The following is a 19,397-nucleotide window of genomic DNA, read 5'->3' as shown; positions in this document are numbered from 1 at the left end:
GACCTGAACTTACAAGATCTGAACAGGGTGGTTTATAACAGATGCTATTGGAGGTCGCTGATTCATAGGGTCGTCATAAGTTGTAATCGACTTGAAGGCCCATAACAATAGTGTTGCATTGTGTATAATGGGTGCAACAATATGGGACCAATCTATCCATCTTAGGTCTTTTGACCTCAAATCCAGTCATAATGAAGTGCCCACATGTCACCAACAGCTTGTATACAAGTCCTCAGATCTCAGGCAGTCAGGATAAAAAGCTCACTTAGTTCTTTAGGCTTGAGAAAGTCAAAGAATAATTCAGACTCCCACAAACAATATTCATTTAGTGAGTTTGTCGACTAAAACCCTCTGTCCATGACCTTGAACCTACAGCCTTCCTGATTACAGGAAGTACAGTGGCTCCATGTTCTGTGATATCTCCACAACACAGCATGTGATGCCTAAATAAGAACTGACAGCTATCCAGCTGAATCTTATAAATACCCTCCAGTCACCAAGACACAAGAGACAGAGACAGTAAAACAAAAAGAAAAAAACAGTGACTTCTGATATGGTTCTTGCAAGCCAAATAGAAACATTAGTCCCAATCTAGGCTGTCCCACTGTGACAGGTCTAAGAAAGAGGAACAGTAGTGTGGCAAGCAGTGAGACAGGGTCAAAAGAGTAAGCTGTTTCTGAGACAATTGCTACAGAAGGAAGTGTATCTCTGTTTTATTCTCAAACTGAGGCAATATCCTGCACATCCAGAGAAGATATGGTGGGCATTTTCAGTATGAATGGACAGCAGGAGGGTATGGGAGGGAAAGTGTTTGTTGTATCCTGTACAACAAATCCTGTACAGGATCAAATAAGATGAGAAAGCAGCGTGCAATACCATGGAGTTGGTGTCAGGATCTGGGACATAAAGGAAATGCGCAACGGGAGTTGTTTCTGCTTCCAGAATTGAACCCAAGAACAGAGCAAGGTACATCAGTTACTGAGTACAGAAGGATCAGTTCCAAAGGTACTAATGAGGCCAACAGAGATTGCCTGTGTGGTTGCTTGTTCCCACAGTCCCCTGCTATCCATTACTCTTCTCCTTCCCTTACTTCATTTTGGGGGCCACAAGAACAGTGCTGACAGAAACCCTTTCCCCTACTTGACCTCTAGCTCCCTTGCTGTCATTGTCCTATTCATTATTATTATCCATATTTTATTTGCTTTTTTTCAGAAAAATGAACTCAAAGTGACTTACACAAACAAGCATTTGTTTGTGATGGGACATAGTGCACTTCCCACCCACCCACCAGCGGAACTGTTTCAATGTATGAATACATTTTCTTACCACTAGAAGAGCACCACAAAAAGCCCATTATATCATTCATTATCATTAATAATATTTATATACCACTTAATATGCTAAATCCCTAAGTGGTTTACAAAAACCATAATAGTATCATAAAAATGAAATTACAAAGAAACACATCAGTAAAATCAGAGAATCCATCAATAAAACATTGTTAAATATCAATAAATAATAAAACAGCAGTATTATGCACACACAATCCTACACATATTGCTGTGTTGCACACTAGCATGCTAAACTCAAAAAGTGCTGTTCCTGCTTCTACCTCCTTAAAAAGATAGCACATTTGTTTAACCACTTGGTATTAAAATACACTAAAGTGGTAAGTATGCTCTTAAGGCACTGAGCAGCGAGGAAAGACAAATAATTATATCAGTTTGAATCTAGGAAATACAGTGCTTATGATAAGCATACAAATGAGACTAGAGGTGAAAATGGGCTCCTACTTTACACACATTTCCACATCTTTTATTTTCTGAATTTAAACTTACTTCTTTGGAAGTTTTAGTTTCTTCACTTTTTCTTCAGCATGCTCATCAGCAATCCCAACATGACAACCTAATGCCAGCAATGTTCTAGAGGAGAAAATCATTAACTTATAGAGACTTAAACTGGCATGTCAAATCTATAACCGCTAGGTACAGACAGAGATGTTTGCAAGACTCAAAAATTCCTAGAACATGTGGGCAGAGGTTCAGTATATCCCTCCAAAAATACTTTTTTGGATCATACTTACAATATACATTACTTAAAATAAGTAATGTATATTATAAGTATGATAAAAAAACACCCATTATTTTAATGCTGTAATATTTAATTGGTCTTCAGAAAACCTATTATAAAACACATGCAAATCTGTTTAAAATTGTCTCCCCAAAGCAACTGAAAGTTTGAAAATTCCAAAATCTCCTCTTACAGTTAAATAAACTTTTAAATAAAAGGCTTTCAGCCTTTAATCTTAAGGAAGAAATTCAGAATGCATACTTAGACATAGCAAAATTTATTTGGTACATCTGCAGTTCCTTCTGAAAAGGCAAGCAGCAGAGGAGCAGCAGAAGTTAATAATGAAGAAATCAGCATGATCTATTTGAGGAGATCACCTACCTTAACACTGATTAATAAAATCTGCCACATGATTGGCACTCCGTATAAAGCAAACTTCATAGAACATTTAAGAGTTCATGCACTCAAATGAATTCTTTTGCAGAAACATAAAGACATTTACAGTTAAAGCTACAAACTTACTTCAGTGTTTCTAGTGACATTTGGAGATTATAATTTCGTTCTTGTTCAGGCAACTTTGCAAACTCCACCAAACATGGATGCTGTCGCTTGTTGTCATCTCTAACCTGCAACATAGGAAAGACTGAGCTTAAATTTGCCTTATCACTATATCCCAATATAGAATGGAATATGGAAAATTAAATCTATGTAGTACAAAAAAGGAAAACTACATTTATGTGATATGAATAGTTTGAGGAGTATTGAATAACAAGTAAAAGGTAAAGGTGTCCCTGCACTTATAGTGCGAGTTGTTTCTGACTCTTAGGGTGACGTCTTGCGACGTTCACTAGGCAGACCGTATATATGGGGTGGGATTGCCAGTCCTTCCCCGGCCTTTCTTTACCCCCCAGCATATGCCGGGTGCTCATTTTACTGACCACGGATGGATGGAAGGCTGAGTGGACCTCGACCCCTTTTACCGGAGATTCAACTTCCTCCTTCCGTTGGAATCGAACTCCGGCCGTGAGCAGAGCTTCGGCTGCGTTACCGCTGCTTACCACTCTGCGCCACGGAGGGTCTCGAATAACAAGTAAGCAGTCATAAATATTGTTATTCCAGGTAACAAAGTATATTCCAATAGATTATTAAGTATGGTAGGTATTATTCAAAGATTTATTTGTAACATAACAGAAAAATTAGGGAACAATCCAGTCAAAGTTGAGCACATGTAACTCTTCATGATTTCCGTGTCAGAGTTGCTTAAATCTCTCCCACTGAAATCAATGGGGCTTAAAGGTGGGTTGGTTGTATCAAGTTTTATGTTCTGCACCACATAAGAATAATGTATTAAAACTGAGGGACTGGTTGTACCACATTTCACAGTAATGTGCAATTTGCTAGAAGAGTATACACTCTTACAGATATGTCAAGAAGCATCACAGCTGATGCTTGGAAGCCCTTGCCTCTGTGTGCAGCTGCCCCAGTGGTGTATCACTGAATTATAATTTGGAACATCTGTTCACTGGGGAGTGATATTCTCAGGCTCTGAACTGGCCCCACCCATCTATCCATCAGGCCCTCCCAGACAGGAAAAGCTATTAAAGGTTTCCTGTTTGGGCTGAGACTGCCAAAGCAAGATGTTCTTCCTGGCACTTGTGTGTTTAAGTGTATTCTTCAGCTCTGATTCATGATTTTATTCTTCAACTGTTCATGGATTGGCCCCACAACTGTCTCCTTGGCACAACTTCTGACTCTCCTCTGATTGCTGTCTGTGACCCAGCCCTGACAGGATATTAGAGTTGCTTCATCTTCATATATTACTTACATCACTTAGAAGCCATTTTGGTAAGTAAGTGGTATATAAAATAACAAGCACAACAACAACAATTTGATGCAAAATCTATGCTCTGTGAAACCACAAATGCCGTTTCATTTCCAACTATTAGAAAAGTATTCTAAATTATATGCACATTTATACTGGGTATGGAAAAGATCTTTGCTCTTATTTTATATTACTGATATGGAGTCCCTTTAAACACAAATAAGAAAAACAATAGAAAACAGCATTTTAAAAGGTACATACAGGACCATACTGCCATCCAAGTTCAATTTTATTCATAACCCAAAGTTCATGGATATTCTCAGCTAGTTTTTCTCTAATTCTTTCCAGATGTGGAGGCAGTACGATCTAAAGATAGAGAGTGAGTCTGTTAGAAATAAAGTGACACAGAGCACAATGAAGACAAAAATAAACCAACAAGATAATTCCCGAGAATAAAATTAATTCCTTGACCAAAGTCTACATATTTTTCATTGATTACCTGAGAATAATCTGTAAATAATATAACAGATCCTGCTCATTATGACAAACATACTTGGGCTTGTCAGTTTAGGAGAGCTTTTTTTTTTTAATGATTGGGTAGATGGAACAAGTGATGAAAGGGAACACCTTTAGAAAGTAACAAATATCTAAATATAAAATATTCAGAATTAAGTAATGTTTTATTTAAAGAGCATACACTCCATGTATTGCAATTTGTCTTTTTGCCCTTAATTTATGAAAAAGAAAGTGAGAGTGGAATCACAAGGTCTTACAAAATTAATTGCAATAATGTTGGAAACATTTATGAGCGTGTGGTTATCTGCTTTGGATGCTGACTGGAAATCACCCTTTAATAAATATAAATAATATCTAAAGTCACCAATTAATTAACAAGTATAAATATGACCAAAAACAAACAATAAAACACACAAATGAGCCAATCCCAAAGCATCACTTTGTTTGCATGACACAGAATTGGTTAACTGTTTCTAGCTACACAGCAGTTTCTATCACAATTCCTTCAGTTAATCAATATGGTTCTTTACCTCCATTTCCCCCTTTTCTTGTAGTGTCTTGTCTACTTTCTTCTCTTGGTTTTTTATTCTCCTCACATTTCTCTTTAGTTCTCTTCTCTCCCTCAAACTGTCACCAGCTGACTTTTCCCTTACTCTTTCCAAAATTGTATGTCTCTCCCTTCGCTTGCTATGTATTATACAACCTCTCCCTGAAACCCTCCCTGCCTATACCCAGATTGCTAAAATAGAGTAAATCATCTTTTCTAATGCCATATAGATATATGTTGGTATACACCATACTAAGCACTTACACAATCATAGAGCCACTGTACATTACAGTGTTTTGTTCATAGCGCTCCATCTAGAAATCTCTCAAATCAATTCAACATACAAAGGATTAATGCTTGTCAGCTCAGGAATCAGACACGGCAATAATCAAACAGCAAATTGACATACTCAGGTTTGATTTTCTAGTAGCCACATGTATGCACTCTACCCCATCTAAATGATTTATGGTACCACTCATCAGAAAGCTGAAGCAAGAACAGAGGAAGGGATGCAGGCAAAGGCAACATCAGAGCCTGCTTCAGTCACTGTCCCCTCCTCCCACAGGGCCAACTTTACAGTTTATATTATTTATTTGTTTTAGTATTTTAACACTATAAACTACCTTGAATGCCTTGGCAGAAATATATAAATGCAATAATAAAATAAAATAAATAACGTAATATTACAGATAACTTCTTTGTTTCTTGGGGGGGTAAAATAAAAATCAAGTAACTGCTAGAAAAGGGAAACATGCTCTGTAAAACAGAAAAATTGAATGCATTAATACTAACAAAACCAATATAAGCACTGAATCAATGCAGACTGGCAAGTTTTGTCATCTGTTAAAATGCTATTATTTTGGGTAATGAAGGAATGATGTAATTGGTGTATGCATCTATGTTTATATGTGTAGAGACAGATAGATATATGGATATATCCAATGTTAGTCATGCTCAGAGTAGTCCCACTGAAATTAATGGACTTAATTGATTTCAGCAGGCCCACTCTAAGTATAACTAGCATTGAATGTTACCCATTTATATATTCTCTCCTGTCATTTTAAATTTAAAGAGCACGGACAATAAATAAACAAATGCATTTTATTACTAAATAAGGTTTTGGGAAATTTCTGACTAGCATACTAATTATCTCAAGCACAAAGCAATATTCTTCTTTCAAGCCTATGTATTTCAAGACTTACTATGAACTCAATGTCTTTATTCTTCACCAATATATATATTTGCACTGTTAAGTTCATTTATTGTATACCTCACAGCTTGACTCTAATACTTGCTGCAATATCTCAAAAATGCTTGGAGTGTGGAATATTGACAGCTACTGATATTGCACTGCCATTGCAAGAATGCTATTTCCACACAGCAGGTACATACATGGTGGCAGATATTTAGTGTCATGGTGCTTGTCACCTAAAATCTTAGGCAATAAAATGCAAGACAAACGTTTAAAGCAAAATACGTTTTCCAGGCCTGTTGATTTTACTGTAATATTATGTAGCATGCATAACCCATAGTTTAAGAGTTAATGAAGATACTATTTACCTGACTGGTATCTACAGGAACTGGAGTGAAAGCTGCTTGCGATAGAGAGCTATTTGGGCCCAGTAGATCTCTTGTAGAATTCCGGTCCTGTTTGTATTCTCTGCTGTGTTCTACCTTCAATTTCTCTTTTGGCAGAATAGCTTCAAAACAAGGAGCATATGCTGGAGGTGGAAGGAATTTAAATTCTCCATGGCGGCCTCCAAGCAAAAAACGTACCCTACAAGACAAAAACAGTTTAAAGATTCCTGAGGCATATAGTTCAATTATTAAGTAAAATATTTCCTTCAAAGTTAGTTAGTATATGCTGCATATGGCATTTATTCCAGAATAAATTAGTTTTATCTAATGGTGATTGCATCTATACTGTGTGTGTGGGTTATGTGCTTTCAAGTCAATTACAACTTATGGCGACCTATGAATCAGCGACCTCCAGTAGCATCTGTTGTAAACCACCCTGTTGAGATCTTGTAAGTTCAGATTTGGCCTTACTCTTTTTCTACTCCCTTCAGTTTTTCCCAGCATTATTGTCTTTTCTAGTGAATCATGTCTTAGTATGTGTCCAAAGTATGATAATCTCAGTTTCATCATATTAGCTCCTAGTGATAGTTCTGGTTTAATTTGTTCTAACACCCAATTATTTGTCTTTTTCGCAGTCCATGGTACCCGCAAAGCTCTCCTCCAACACCACATTTCAAATGAGTTGATTTTTCTCTTATCCACTTTTTTCACTGTCCAACTTTCACATCCATACGTAGAGATCGAGAATGCCATGGTCTGAATGATCCTGACTTTGGTGTTCAGTAATATATCTTTGCATTTGAGGATCTTTTCTAGTTCTCTCATAGGTGCCCTCCCAAGTCCTAGCCTTCTTCTGATTTCTTGACTATTATCTCCATTTTGGTTAATGACTGTGCCAAGGTATTCATAATCCTTGACAAATTCAATATCCTCATTGTCAACTTTAAAGTTACATAAATCTTCTGTTGTCATTACTTTAGTCTTTTTGACATTCAGCTGTAGTCCTGCTTTTGAGCTTTCCTTTTTAACTTTCAACAGCATTAGTTTCAGATCATTACTGGTTTCTGTTAGTAGTATGGTATCATCTGCATATCTTAAATTATATTTCTCCCTCCAATTGTCACACCTCCTTCATCTTGGTCCAATCCCGCTTTCCATATATGTTCTGCATAGAGATGAAACAAATAGGATGATAAAATACACCCCGTCTCACACCCTTTCCGATGGGAACCAGTCAGTTTCTCCATATTCTGTCCTTACAGTAGCCTCTTGTCCAGAGTATAGGTTGCACATCAGGACAATCCGTTGCTGTGGCACTCCCATTTCTTTTAAAGCATCCCATAGTTTTTTGTGATCTACACAATCAAAGGTTTTGCTGTACTCTATAAAGCACAGGGTGATTTCCTTCTGAAATTTCTTGGTCCATTCCATTATTCAATGTATGTTTGCAATATGATCTCTGGTACCTCTTCCTTTTCTAAATCCAGCTTCGACATCTGGCATTTCTTGCTCCATATATGGTAAGGGCCTTTGTTGTAGAATCTTGAACATTACTTTACTTGCATGGGATATTAAGGCAATAGTTTGATAAGTATTGCATTCCCTGAGATCCCCCTTCTTTGCAATTGGGATATATATTGAATGCTTTCAGTCTATGGGCCATTGTTTAGTTTTCCATATTTGTTCACAATTTTTTGTCAAAATTTGGACAGATTCCATCTCAGTAACTTGTAGCAACTCAATTGGTATGCCACTTATTCCTGGTGATTTGTTTCTTCCAAGTATTTTAAGTGCAGCTTACACCTCACATTCGAAATGTCCTGGTTCTTCTTCATACAGTTCCTCTGTGAATGAATCTGTCATCCTTGCTGTGTAATTATTCTCTAGCACTTTCTGCTTTACCTGTGGCTTACTCCAACTATTGCTTAGTTTAGGTTATTAATTTTATATCCATGTAAATTAATAATCAGAGTGCATATTTACTCAGAAGAAAGTCCCACTATGTTCATCAGATCTTACTTCTTAGTAAATGTGTTTACAATTGCAACCTACATGACTTGAATCCTTTAGTCTATTCAGTTTTGGGGGGAAATGCAACTGAAAAAACAGATATGATATAATCATTTCATCACTAGAATGGAAGCTGGTGTAGAATCATGATCAAGAGCAAAGTATATGAATCGGAACAACCACAGAACAAATTTCATTGTATCTTTCTGCTTCCATTCCTCACATGTAATATGAGGATATTAACACTGACCAACACATAGGATGTTGTAAAGAAGTTAATATATGTGATATGCTTTGAGCTCTTAGGAAAAGCACTATATAAATACAATCTTTCCTGCACTGCATTTAATAGAGAAGGGAGAGCTCTTCCAAGCTTGCTTGGGATTGCCTCAGAAATTATCTGAGATCTTTAAAAAAAATCTATATACACAAATTAAAACTGTAATCCAGACCCACTGAATTCCATAGGACTTACTTCTGAGCAGACATAGTTAGGATTGCACTGTTAGTACAAGAGTGCTGCAGGTAAGGTAACCTTTTCCAAAGACATGTTTTGACTGAACTGTTCTGTTTATTTGACAGATGATTAAAAGAATTAATAAAAGCAATATATTAGTACAGTAGGGCCCCGCTTCTCAGTACCCCACTTTTTGGTGTTCTACTAATACGGCGCCAGCGGGGGCAATCAGCTGGAGGGGGCTGGAGCTCCCCGCACTCCAGCTGATCGCGCCGGAGGAGGGGAAGATCAGCTGTAGCACTACAGCTGATCTTCTCTTCTGGCATGATCAGACTCCCCCACTCGAGCTGATCGTGCCGGAGAGGAAAATCAGCTGTAGCATGCTGATCTCCTCCTCAGGGCGGTCAGACTCCCGCACTCCAGCTGTTCACACCGGAGGAGGGGAAGATCAGCTGTAGCATGCTACAGCTGATCTTTTCCTCTTCTGGAGTGATCAGACTCCCACTCGAGCTGATCACGCCCAAGGAGGGGAAAATCTGATCTCCTCTGGTGCGATCAGCGGGTTAGGTTCCAGAGCTCCGCACTACAGCTGGTCCGCTTTTCAGCGGTTTTCGCTTTCCGGCGGGGGTCTGGAACCTAACCTGCCATATGAGTGGAGCCCTACTGTAATTATGATTCAGTTCTAAAAGCTTGATAAGTTCAGTTCTAAAAGCTTGATAAGAATATTGGATTACTACATAAATGGGGGGGAAGAGAATTCCTTACCATAAATTCACCCACCTCTGGCTGGTACCTCCCTTTGTCCAGGATTAGGCAGGATTCATGTTAATCTCCGTGTGTTTGTCCAGGGGGAAGGGCCATGTCCCAGACTGGACCTGGCTAATGCCAGAATAGATTGGGTCTGCCTGGAGCTTCTTAAGAGACCAGCTTTCAGTAGTGTTGTTTGGGGTGAGTTTGCAGCCTTTTCCTACACTCATTTTCTTCTCTTTCAGCCTCTCCAGTCTCTCTCTACCTCCACCCCACACTCCAGTTGTTTTTATTTTCTGCTCTTTCCTTCTTGCTCCTCCCCCTTTAGCAGATACCCTTGGGGAAGCATTTAGAGACTGATGAAAGGATCTCCTTCAGCAATATGTATCTAAGGTCAGAATCACCAGAATGGCAAGTGAACAACCGCACAATCCGCACCTTCTCAGGAGTAAGACTGGAATTGCTAGATCTTTGCACTGCAGCTGTGTAGCCAACCTGACAATCAGCTGTGAGGGATGCAATCTGCTATGGGCCTACAGGCAGAAGTGTTAGTTCAGAACTAGAGTTTGGCCTCTGTCCTTCGCTTCCACAGGGATTGAAACCACTCCAGAATGGCAACCTGGGTGGGATCCCCATGATCTCTGTTGCAGCATGCTTGGGAGGAGGATTTTTCAGAGGGTAGCACCTCAGATCACAGAAGGCCTCTCTCCCTGCAAGTGCCATTGTGGTGCCAAAAGCAGCTCAGTGGCATTCTCATGGAGTAGACAATCTCCCCGCCCCACCTACTGTGCCCTTCCCTGGGGAGGGGGACTTCCCAAAATTTATGCAATGGAACAGGGGGCTGGTGACCCAGAAAGTCACCCACCCTCCAGATAGAGGCAGATCTTTTCCCAGTTGCTCTAGCTCTCCCACTAGGAAAAAGAGCCAAACATAAGTCTATAAGCCATAAGAGGAAGAAGACCCACAGATCCCCCTTCAGGATCCCTTCTACTGAATCTGCTTCTTCCAAACACTCCCTTTCTTCTGCACTTGCATGCAGTTATGAGCTCTAAAGTGTAACACCTCTCCTGTGCCTCAAGAGGCACAACAGTCCAAAGCTTGACTGACTGGGCAAGACTACTATGTAACTGAAAAAGCAACTAACTATGGAGTTAGGCAAACTATACCCTCAAGAATCTTTTCTGAATTCTCATTCTGTAGTCTTAAAGCTCATTCTTGTCCTGTGTTCTAGATGCAGGAGATCCATGATATAGTTGCTGAAATATTCAGAGGGAAAGTTGAATTTGACTGGGCTATGATGCTAGAAGGTTTAACCCTTCCTCCTACACCATTTTCCAGATCTAACTCACCATCTGAAACTACATGCTCTATTGACATGGGTACCATATGCTTTCCCTAGCAGAGTAAATATAAATATAGCAGGTTTGACTGGTCAAACTTGTAGTGCTATAGTACCTATCCAATTTGAGGATTGATTTTAATAAAAAATAAAAACATCAGAAGATCCTATCATGTATCTGTTGTGGCACATATTGCTTTACCCATAGAATAAATCCAGATCACAGAACAGAAATGTCAAAATTAAATGAATAAGAAAAAAGCAAAGAAAATATGCAACATATTCCTGAAAATAATAGAATGCAGCACTAACTTTATCCCTGCAGAGAAGCTGACAACAGGAAAGAAAAGGCCATCTATATTGAAATTTTCAAACATCCCCTGGACTGGCTGCCCATTTATCCGGAATGAAATGCTTGGAGCACTCAGGTCAAGGCAGCAGCTGATTACATCATCAGTCCTTAGCAGATGCTGGTTAGGAGAATTCACAGATCTTGCTACACAACCTATGATGCAAGAATAAATATAATTAGAAAATAGGTTCAGCCTGCTTCCTAAAAAGCTACTTTAAGAAAACTCAGTACAAAGCCATAGAATAATCAGTTCAGATGACCCAAAAAAGGACAGAAAACCAATACTATATCTTAGGAAGCTGTCCTCTGCTGACTCAGAACCTGGTTCATCTGATGGTTCCCAACTTGAAGGTTGCAATGCAAATGGGTTGACGGCTTTATAAGTAAGCCTAAACTAATTACTGCTTTTAATCCTTAACTGATATGATTAATACCTCTCACAACATTTTGTTTTGTCACATATTATAATGCTCTACTGACACCTGTAATCCAACATTGGAAAGACTCAAGTCTTACATTATAACACTTGGAAACCTCTTCTGGTGACTGGCAGCCAAGCTGTGATAGTCACTCAAAAGAACTCCCTGTATGAGCACCTTGTGGTGAACTGTCACCACATCTTCGAGCTGGGCTGGTTAACAGTTAAGCCAAAGATGGTTTGAAGTTTGCTTAATCAAAATTTGTCTGCTGAATTAACAGAAGTTTGAGTGACGTCACTCTGATGTCAGAAAGTTGACAATTCATTGAACTCTCATTTTTGGAAATGAGGTTATCTGAATGTTGGTTTCATGTTACCAAAATGACTCAGTTACCACTGAGTATCCTGAGATTGTTGATGAAGTAATATCTGGCCTGCTGGCATTTGGTAGTACAGATCTTTGTGAGACAGGTTTATCAGCAATAAAGATGAAACACATAGAAGACTATGTATCAAACATGATCTATGTCTTTCAACTATCAAACCCCACACCAGGGATGGGATCTGTTGGCTGGTGCAGCTTCAAAATCATTCTGTCCTAACAGGCAGTATTGATTCAAGTTTATTCTTCATCTGCTAACTGCTGCTTTTACTAAACTGTTTTTTCCCTCACAAAAAAAAATTGATATTGATGCTTTCTTTCAAAATATCAATATTTCCTTTCAAAATATTGATAAATGAAAAGAGGGCATTTGGTCCTACCTGTGAATGGGTCTTCACCATGCATGTAATGATGAAATCAGGTGGGACTTCAGGTCCCCCTGATGGATTGAGGCAGAATTGCTGTTCTAATTGCAGGGACCTTCTGGCTCTCCAGCTCAGTTCCACTATGACAAGCTACGCCAGAAGGAAAAACATACAGAACAGCAAAAAAAACCACAAAAATACAAGGCTCTCTGCACATAGAAAAATTGAAGACTCAGAAAACAACAGAACACATGTAGGCAGCTCCGAACAAAATAACTAGATTAGGGAGAGGCCCTGATGTCATCATTACATGCATAGAGAAGACTCATTCACAAGTAGTACCAAACTCTCTCATGCATATAAATAATGTCAGGCAGGACATACCCAAGGTGGCCCAGGTAGAGTGGGAAAAATAATGCCAAAGATTAACTGAGCTACCTGTTGGCCTGGAAGCATATGCTGCAAGACAGGTCTCCCAAAGGCTGCCTTGGCCAAGGCATGTGTCTATTTTGTAGTGTTTGATGAAGATATTGGGACTAGCCCAGGTGGCCACCCGGCAGATCTCCTGCAGGGGTGCATTCAAAGAGAATGCTGCTGAAGTAGTGGCAGCCCTAGTGAAATGAGCTGATCTTTGGTTGGTGGTGTTAAGTACAGGCAGGAATAGACCAATGTAATGCATGCCTTGAGTCACCGAGCCAGTGTGGTGGATGAAAACTTCTCTCCCAGAGAGGCTGGATGGAAGGACACGAAAAGGGAATCTGACTGAAGGAACGGTTTGGTGTGTGAAATATAGACTTTTAAGGCTCTTTAAACATCTAAGGAAAGCCAGGCTTTCTCAGACAGATGGACAGGAGACAGACAGAAAGAGGGGGAAATCAGCTTTTGTTGACAGTGAAAGGGACACCACTTTAGGAAGAAAGGTCAATATGAAGGATAACCCTATCTTTATGGAAAACACATAGGTGTTTGGTGACAGAGGAAGTGTTGAGTTCAGAAATTTGATGAGCTGAAGTAATAGCCACTAAAAACAGGACTATGAATGACAGCAAGCATAAGGAAACCAACTTTAAAGGTTCAAACAGTGGTCTCAGTAGAGCAGTAAGTACCTTATGTAAATCCCACGTAGGAACAAGGTGCTGAGTAGGGGGCAATGACAAAGAAGCTCCATGAAGGAAACATTTATGAAATGGGTGAGATCCTAAAGAATTATTTGAATCCCTAGATAAGATGCCAGATAAAGAGGAGGCCTGATGCTTCAGGGTATTTGGGCTAAGGCCCATGATAGGCCATCCTATCATGGAGAACAGGAGAACAGTTCTAAAATGGTGACCCTCTTAGGATGAAGGCCCTTCTCCTACAACAAGGGGAAAACATTTTCCATGTTGACTGATACATCCGGATGGTTGAAGGGCAGCTTGATGCCAACATTGTGTCAATCAATGAAGGAGGGGGGCCCACCTTGATGAAATGTGCCCTTTCAATTTTCATGCATGAAGGGCCAACTAAGCTGGGCCCAGATGTTGAAGATGACCTTGAGATAACAGGTCTGCCAGCAGAGGCCTGAGGGGAACTACCATCAGGTTGACCAGTTTGGAGAACCAAGGTCTTCATGACCAGGGAAAGCTATCAAAATGACGGTTGACTTTTCTTCTCTTCCCTTCTGCAAGATCCAGGACAGGAGCGGAAATGGTGGAAAGATATAAAGAAGCCTGGGAGGCTACGGGAAGGCGAGGGCATTCACTCCTTCCGCCAATGCAGCTAAATACCAGGAGAAAAACCTAGGACCTTTATTATTGTTGGGGGATGCAAACAGATCCACATGGACTGACCTGAAGCAATCCTTCAACATCTTGAAAATCCATGGATGGAGTTTTCACTTGCCATTGTGAAGTTGTTTTCGGTTGAGCCAATCACCATTGTTGCCATCTCCTTTCAGATGTTCAGCCACACAAGACTCCAGGTGATGCTCTGCTCAGTTGAGAAGGAAAGAGGCTTCCTCCTGGAGAGCCAATGATCTGGATCCACCCTGCCAATTTATGTGGGCTTTGGCAATCACGTCGGTACACAGGAGCACCACCCTCATGCGCCTCTGAGAGGTGAAATACTGGATCGCTAGCTGGGCCCCTCAGAGTTCCAAGAGACTGATTGGAAGCACTGTCTTCTCTGGTGACCATACTCCCTGGATCATTCATCCTTCACACAGAGCCCCTCAACCAATTAGACTAGCATCCGAGGTTAAGAATGTCCGGGGGGGGTGTACGAGAGGAGCTCCTCTTCAGAGATTTGACTTCTGAAGCCACCACTGAAGAGAAAGTTGGACTGATTTGGGTACATGAATCTGAAGATGTGTCTTGGTGGCAATGTTGTTTTGAAAGAGAAGCAGGATCTATTGAAGAGAACATGTGTGGTACCTCGTCCAGGGTGTAATTTGAATTGAGGAAACCAAGAATCCCAAGACATGCACCAACACCATGAGGTCCACAGAAGGTCTGTGTAGAATGGGCCTCACTGCTGATTGGATTTTGGTGATACGAACCGGTACAAGAAACATGGTGCCAATTCACATATCTATGAGGACCCCCAGATGAATGATGCGCTAAGATGGGAAGAGATGGCTTTTGGCCACATTGGCTAGGAACCCAGCATCCTTCACACAAGCCAGGGTGATCTGAAGGTCTTCCACTACCTGTGCCTGAGAGGGAGAACAAATCAGAGGGTCATCTAAATATAGATAGACATAAATTCCCTGGAGATGCAGGTGTGCCACCAGGGTAACTACAATCTTTGTGAATACCCTGGGGGCAGACTCAAGTCTGAAGGGCAGGGCCTTGTACTGGAAATTATGCCCATCAAAGAAGAACCTTAAGCAGCATCTGTGGCAAAGGTGGACTGCAACATAAAAGAAAGCCTTTGCCAGATTGATGGAAGAGAGGAAATCCCCAAAACAGCTTCCTTTTATTGAAACCAAAGTCTCTGTTCTCAGCCTTTGACACAAAATGAACTGTTTGAGGTAACTCAGATTGAGGACTGCTCAGACTGAGCTATTGGGTTTGGGCACTGTAAACAATAAGAAATAAACACTACAGAAGAGCTCCCCTTGAGGGACTAATTCCACAGCCGCTATGTCCATAAGACGGTGTATCACTTGTTGGATTCTGTTCATTTTCTCAGGATTGGAGCAGACTGGAGAAGGCATGCACCTGTCAGGAGGCCAAGTCAGGAACTCCAGACACAGGCCCTGCCTGAGGGTCTCCAGGACCCAGCAGTCTGAGGTTATGGACTGCCACTTGTGGTAAAAATTGCAGAGACAATCCCCAACTGGTGGAGTTATGGCATCAGAACTGATGCTTAGAGGATGGACTGAGAGGATGAAGAAAATTTGCTTTGGCATTGTTGTTGTCCCTTGTCTCCAAAGCAACGACTGTTTAAGAAAGGGCAGGAGGTCCAAACATCTCTGCCCTTCCCTGAGGATTTAAACGGTCAAAATAAATGAGCCAGCTTGTAAGGATGAAAGGATCTACAAAATGAAGGCTTGAGACTTGTTTCTGGCTAGAAGGCATGATCTTCTTCTTGTCCTTAGATTCCACCAGCACATCTTGCAGGGAAGAGACACCAAAAAGCTTACCTCTTCTATAGGGCTCTTTCGCCTAATTAAAACATGTATCTGCATCAGCATCCCAATGGCTAAGCAAAAGTCATATCCTACAGAACATCCCTGCCATGAGGGCCCACACAGAAAACTGTGCCGCATCATAGAACAAGAAAAGCGACTGCCCAAGAACCTTCATGAAGTTCTGGTGAAGTCTGACAAGGTCTTGCTGGGATGCACCTAAGAGGTCTTCCAGCCAAGAAAAGAGGCCTGAACATACACTGATGCAGAGGCAGCCACCCATACTGACAGGGCACAGCTTCATGAGTGTGTATAAGACCCATGTCCAGCTTCCTCTCAAACGAGTCCTTAAGATACGTGTTTGAATCTTTAGGATGGAGAGATTTGTTAACCAATCCAACAATGGGGCATTGACCAACGGCAAAATCCATGGTTGGTTGTTCCAACACATAACATTTATTGGCAATGGCCACTGACTTTTTAAATTGCAAGGGAAAATCACATTCAGCCTTGATGACCTTAGGCAGCAGTGAAGGTAGCCTAACCACCCTGGATTTAGGAGTGGGATAAGGACAAATTGCCGCCACTCTAGATGACACGGTGGCAGGAGTTTCCTCAGAAGGTGCCAAGTCCAGAGCTGCCATGGTCTTACAATGAAGAGGTACATAATGGGTATCTTAAAAGAGATGACTGGAAGAGCTTCTACCATATTTATTTATTTTATTTATTTGTTTCATTTTTAGACCGCCCATAGCTAGTAGCTCTCTGGGCGGTGTACAAAACAGATTAAAAATACAATATTATAATAAAATCAATCACATATATCAACAACAATATTAAAATAAAACGTAGACATAAACATTAACATTAAAAACATTAAAAAGCCTGGGAGTACAGCCAGGTCTTAACCTGGCGCCTAAAAGAAAGCACCATAGCCACCAGGCATATCTCTTCAGGTAAGCTGTTCCACAATTCGGGGGCCACTACAGAAAAGTCCCTAGATCTGGTAACAATCCTCCGGGCATCCTGGTGAGATGGTACCCGGAGGAGGGCCTTAGATACTGAACAAAGTGAACGGATAGGTTCATAGCGGGAGAGGCGTTCCACAAGGTACTGTGGTCCCACACCGTGTAAGGCTTTATAGGTCATAACCAGCACCTTGAATCTGGCTCGGAAACAAATAGGTAGCCAGTGCAAACGGGCCAGGACAGGTGTTATATGCGCAGACCGATTGGTCCTCGTCAATAGCCTGGCTGCCGCGTTTTGCACCAGCTGAAGTTTCCGAACTGTCTTCAAGGGCAGCCCTACGTAGAGTGCATTACAGTAATCCAATCTAGAAGTTACGAGGGCATGAACAACTGAAGCGAGATCGTCGCTGTCCAGATAGGGGCGTAGTTGGGCTACTAAACGAAGATGGTAAAATGCATTCCGAGCCACCGAGGCCACTTGAGCCTCAAGCGACAAGGAAGGGTCAAAAAGGACCCCCAAACTACGAACCTGTTCTTTCAAGGGGAGTGTAACCCCATCTAGAACAGGATGAACATCCACCATCCGGGCAGGGAAAGAGCTCACCAACAGTGTTTCAGTCTTGTCTGGATTGAGTTTCAGTTTATTAGCTCTCATCCAGTCCATTATCGCGGTCAGGCAGCGGTTTAGCACATCAACAGCCTCACCTGAAGAAGGTGAAAAGGAGAAATAGAGCTGCGTGTCATCAGCATACTGATGGCAACGCACTCCAAACCTCCTGATGACCGCACCCAGAGGCTGCTAGATTAACTAAGCACATAGAAGAACAAGCCTTGCTGAAGCAGAGCCAGCATGGCTTCTGCAAGGGAAAGTCCTGTCTCAGTAACCTATTAGAATTCTTTGAGAGTGTCAACAAACATATAGATAGAGGTGATCCAGTGGACATAGTGTACTTAGACTTTCAAAAAGCGTTTGACAAGGTACCTCACCAAATGCTTCTGAGGAAGCTTAGCAGTCATGGAATAAGAGGAGAGGTCCTCTTGTGGATAAGGAATTGGTTAAGAAGCAGAAAGCAGAGAGTAGGAATAAACGGACAGTTCTCCCAATGGAGGGCTGTAGAAAGTGGAGTCCCTCAAGGATCGGTATTGGGACCTGTACTTTTCAACTTGTTCATTAATGACCTAGAATTAGGAGTGAGCAGTGAAGTGGCAGCCAAGTTTGCTGATGACACGAAATTGTTCAGGGTTGTTAAAACAAAAAGGGATTGCGAAGAGCTCCAAAAAGACCTCTCCAAACTGAGTGAATGGGCGGAAAAATGGCAAATGCAATTCAATATAAACAAGTGTAAAATTATGCATATTGGAGCAAAAAATCTTCATTTCACATATACGCTCATGGGGTCTGAACTGGCGGTGACCGACCAGGAGAGAGACCTCGGGATTGCAGTGGACAGCACGATGAAAATGTCGACCCAGTGTGCGGCAGCTGTGAAAAAGGCAAATTCCATGCTAGCGATAATTAGGAAAGGTATTGAAAATAAAACAGCCGATATCATAATGCCGTTGTATAAATCTATGGTTCGGCCGCATTTGGAATACTGTGTACAGTTCTGGTCGCCTCATCTCAAAAAGGATATTATAGAGTTGGAAAAGGTTCAGAAGAGGGCAACCAGAATGATCAAGGGGATGGAGCGACTCCCTTATGAGGAAAGGTTGCAGCATTTGGGGCTTTTTAGTTTAGAGAAAAGGCGGGTCAGAGGAGACATGATAGAAGTGTATAAAATTATGCATGGCATTGAGAAAGTGGATAGAGAAAAGTTCTTCTCCCTCTCTCATAATACTAGAACTCGTGGACATTCAAAGAAGCTGAATGTTGGAAGATTCAGGACAGACAAAAGGAAGTACTTCTTTACTCAGTGCATAGTTAAACTATGGAATTTGCTCCCACAAGATGCAGTAATGGCCACCAGCTTGGATGGCTTTAAAAGAAGATTAGACAAATTCATGGAGGACAGGGCTATCAATGGCTACTAGCCATGATGGCTGTGCTCTGCCACCCTAGTCAGAGGCAGCATGCTTCTGAAAACCAGTTGCCGGAAGCCTCAGGAGGGGAGAGTGTTCTTGCACTCGGGTCCTGCTTGCGGGCTTCCCCCAGGCACCTGGTTGGCCACTGTGAGAACAGGATGCTGGACTAGATGGGCCACTGGCCTGATCCAGCA

At 41.2% G+C, this 19,397-nt stretch overlaps 1 protein-coding gene across 1 annotated transcript in view; it reads right to left on the bottom strand.

Annotated features, from left to right (window-relative positions):
- RYR2 (ryanodine receptor 2) overlaps positions 1-19,397 on the bottom strand; it is a 725,812-nt gene that overhangs the window by 431,149 nt on the left and 275,266 nt on the right. The window contains exons 20-24 of the mRNA XM_061624580.1: positions 11,399-11,591; positions 6,516-6,732; positions 4,154-4,258; positions 2,593-2,696; positions 1,839-1,922 (exon numbers count right to left, since the gene is read on the bottom strand). Coding sequence (XP_061480564.1) covers positions 1,839-1,922; positions 2,593-2,696; positions 4,154-4,258; positions 6,516-6,732; positions 11,399-11,591 — 703 coding nt within the window. The remainder of the gene's footprint in view (positions 1-1,838; positions 1,923-2,592; positions 2,697-4,153; positions 4,259-6,515; positions 6,733-11,398; positions 11,592-19,397) is intronic.

The sequence above is a fragment of the Rhineura floridana genome, chromosome 4 (genome assembly GCF_030035675.1).
Source record: "Rhineura floridana isolate rRhiFlo1 chromosome 4, rRhiFlo1.hap2, whole genome shotgun sequence".
NCBI classification, from domain to species: Eukaryota; Metazoa; Chordata; class Lepidosauria; order Squamata; family Rhineuridae; genus Rhineura; species Rhineura floridana.
Note: the sequence above shows the minus strand (reverse complement) of the source record. Positions and strands in the feature narration are given on the sequence as shown.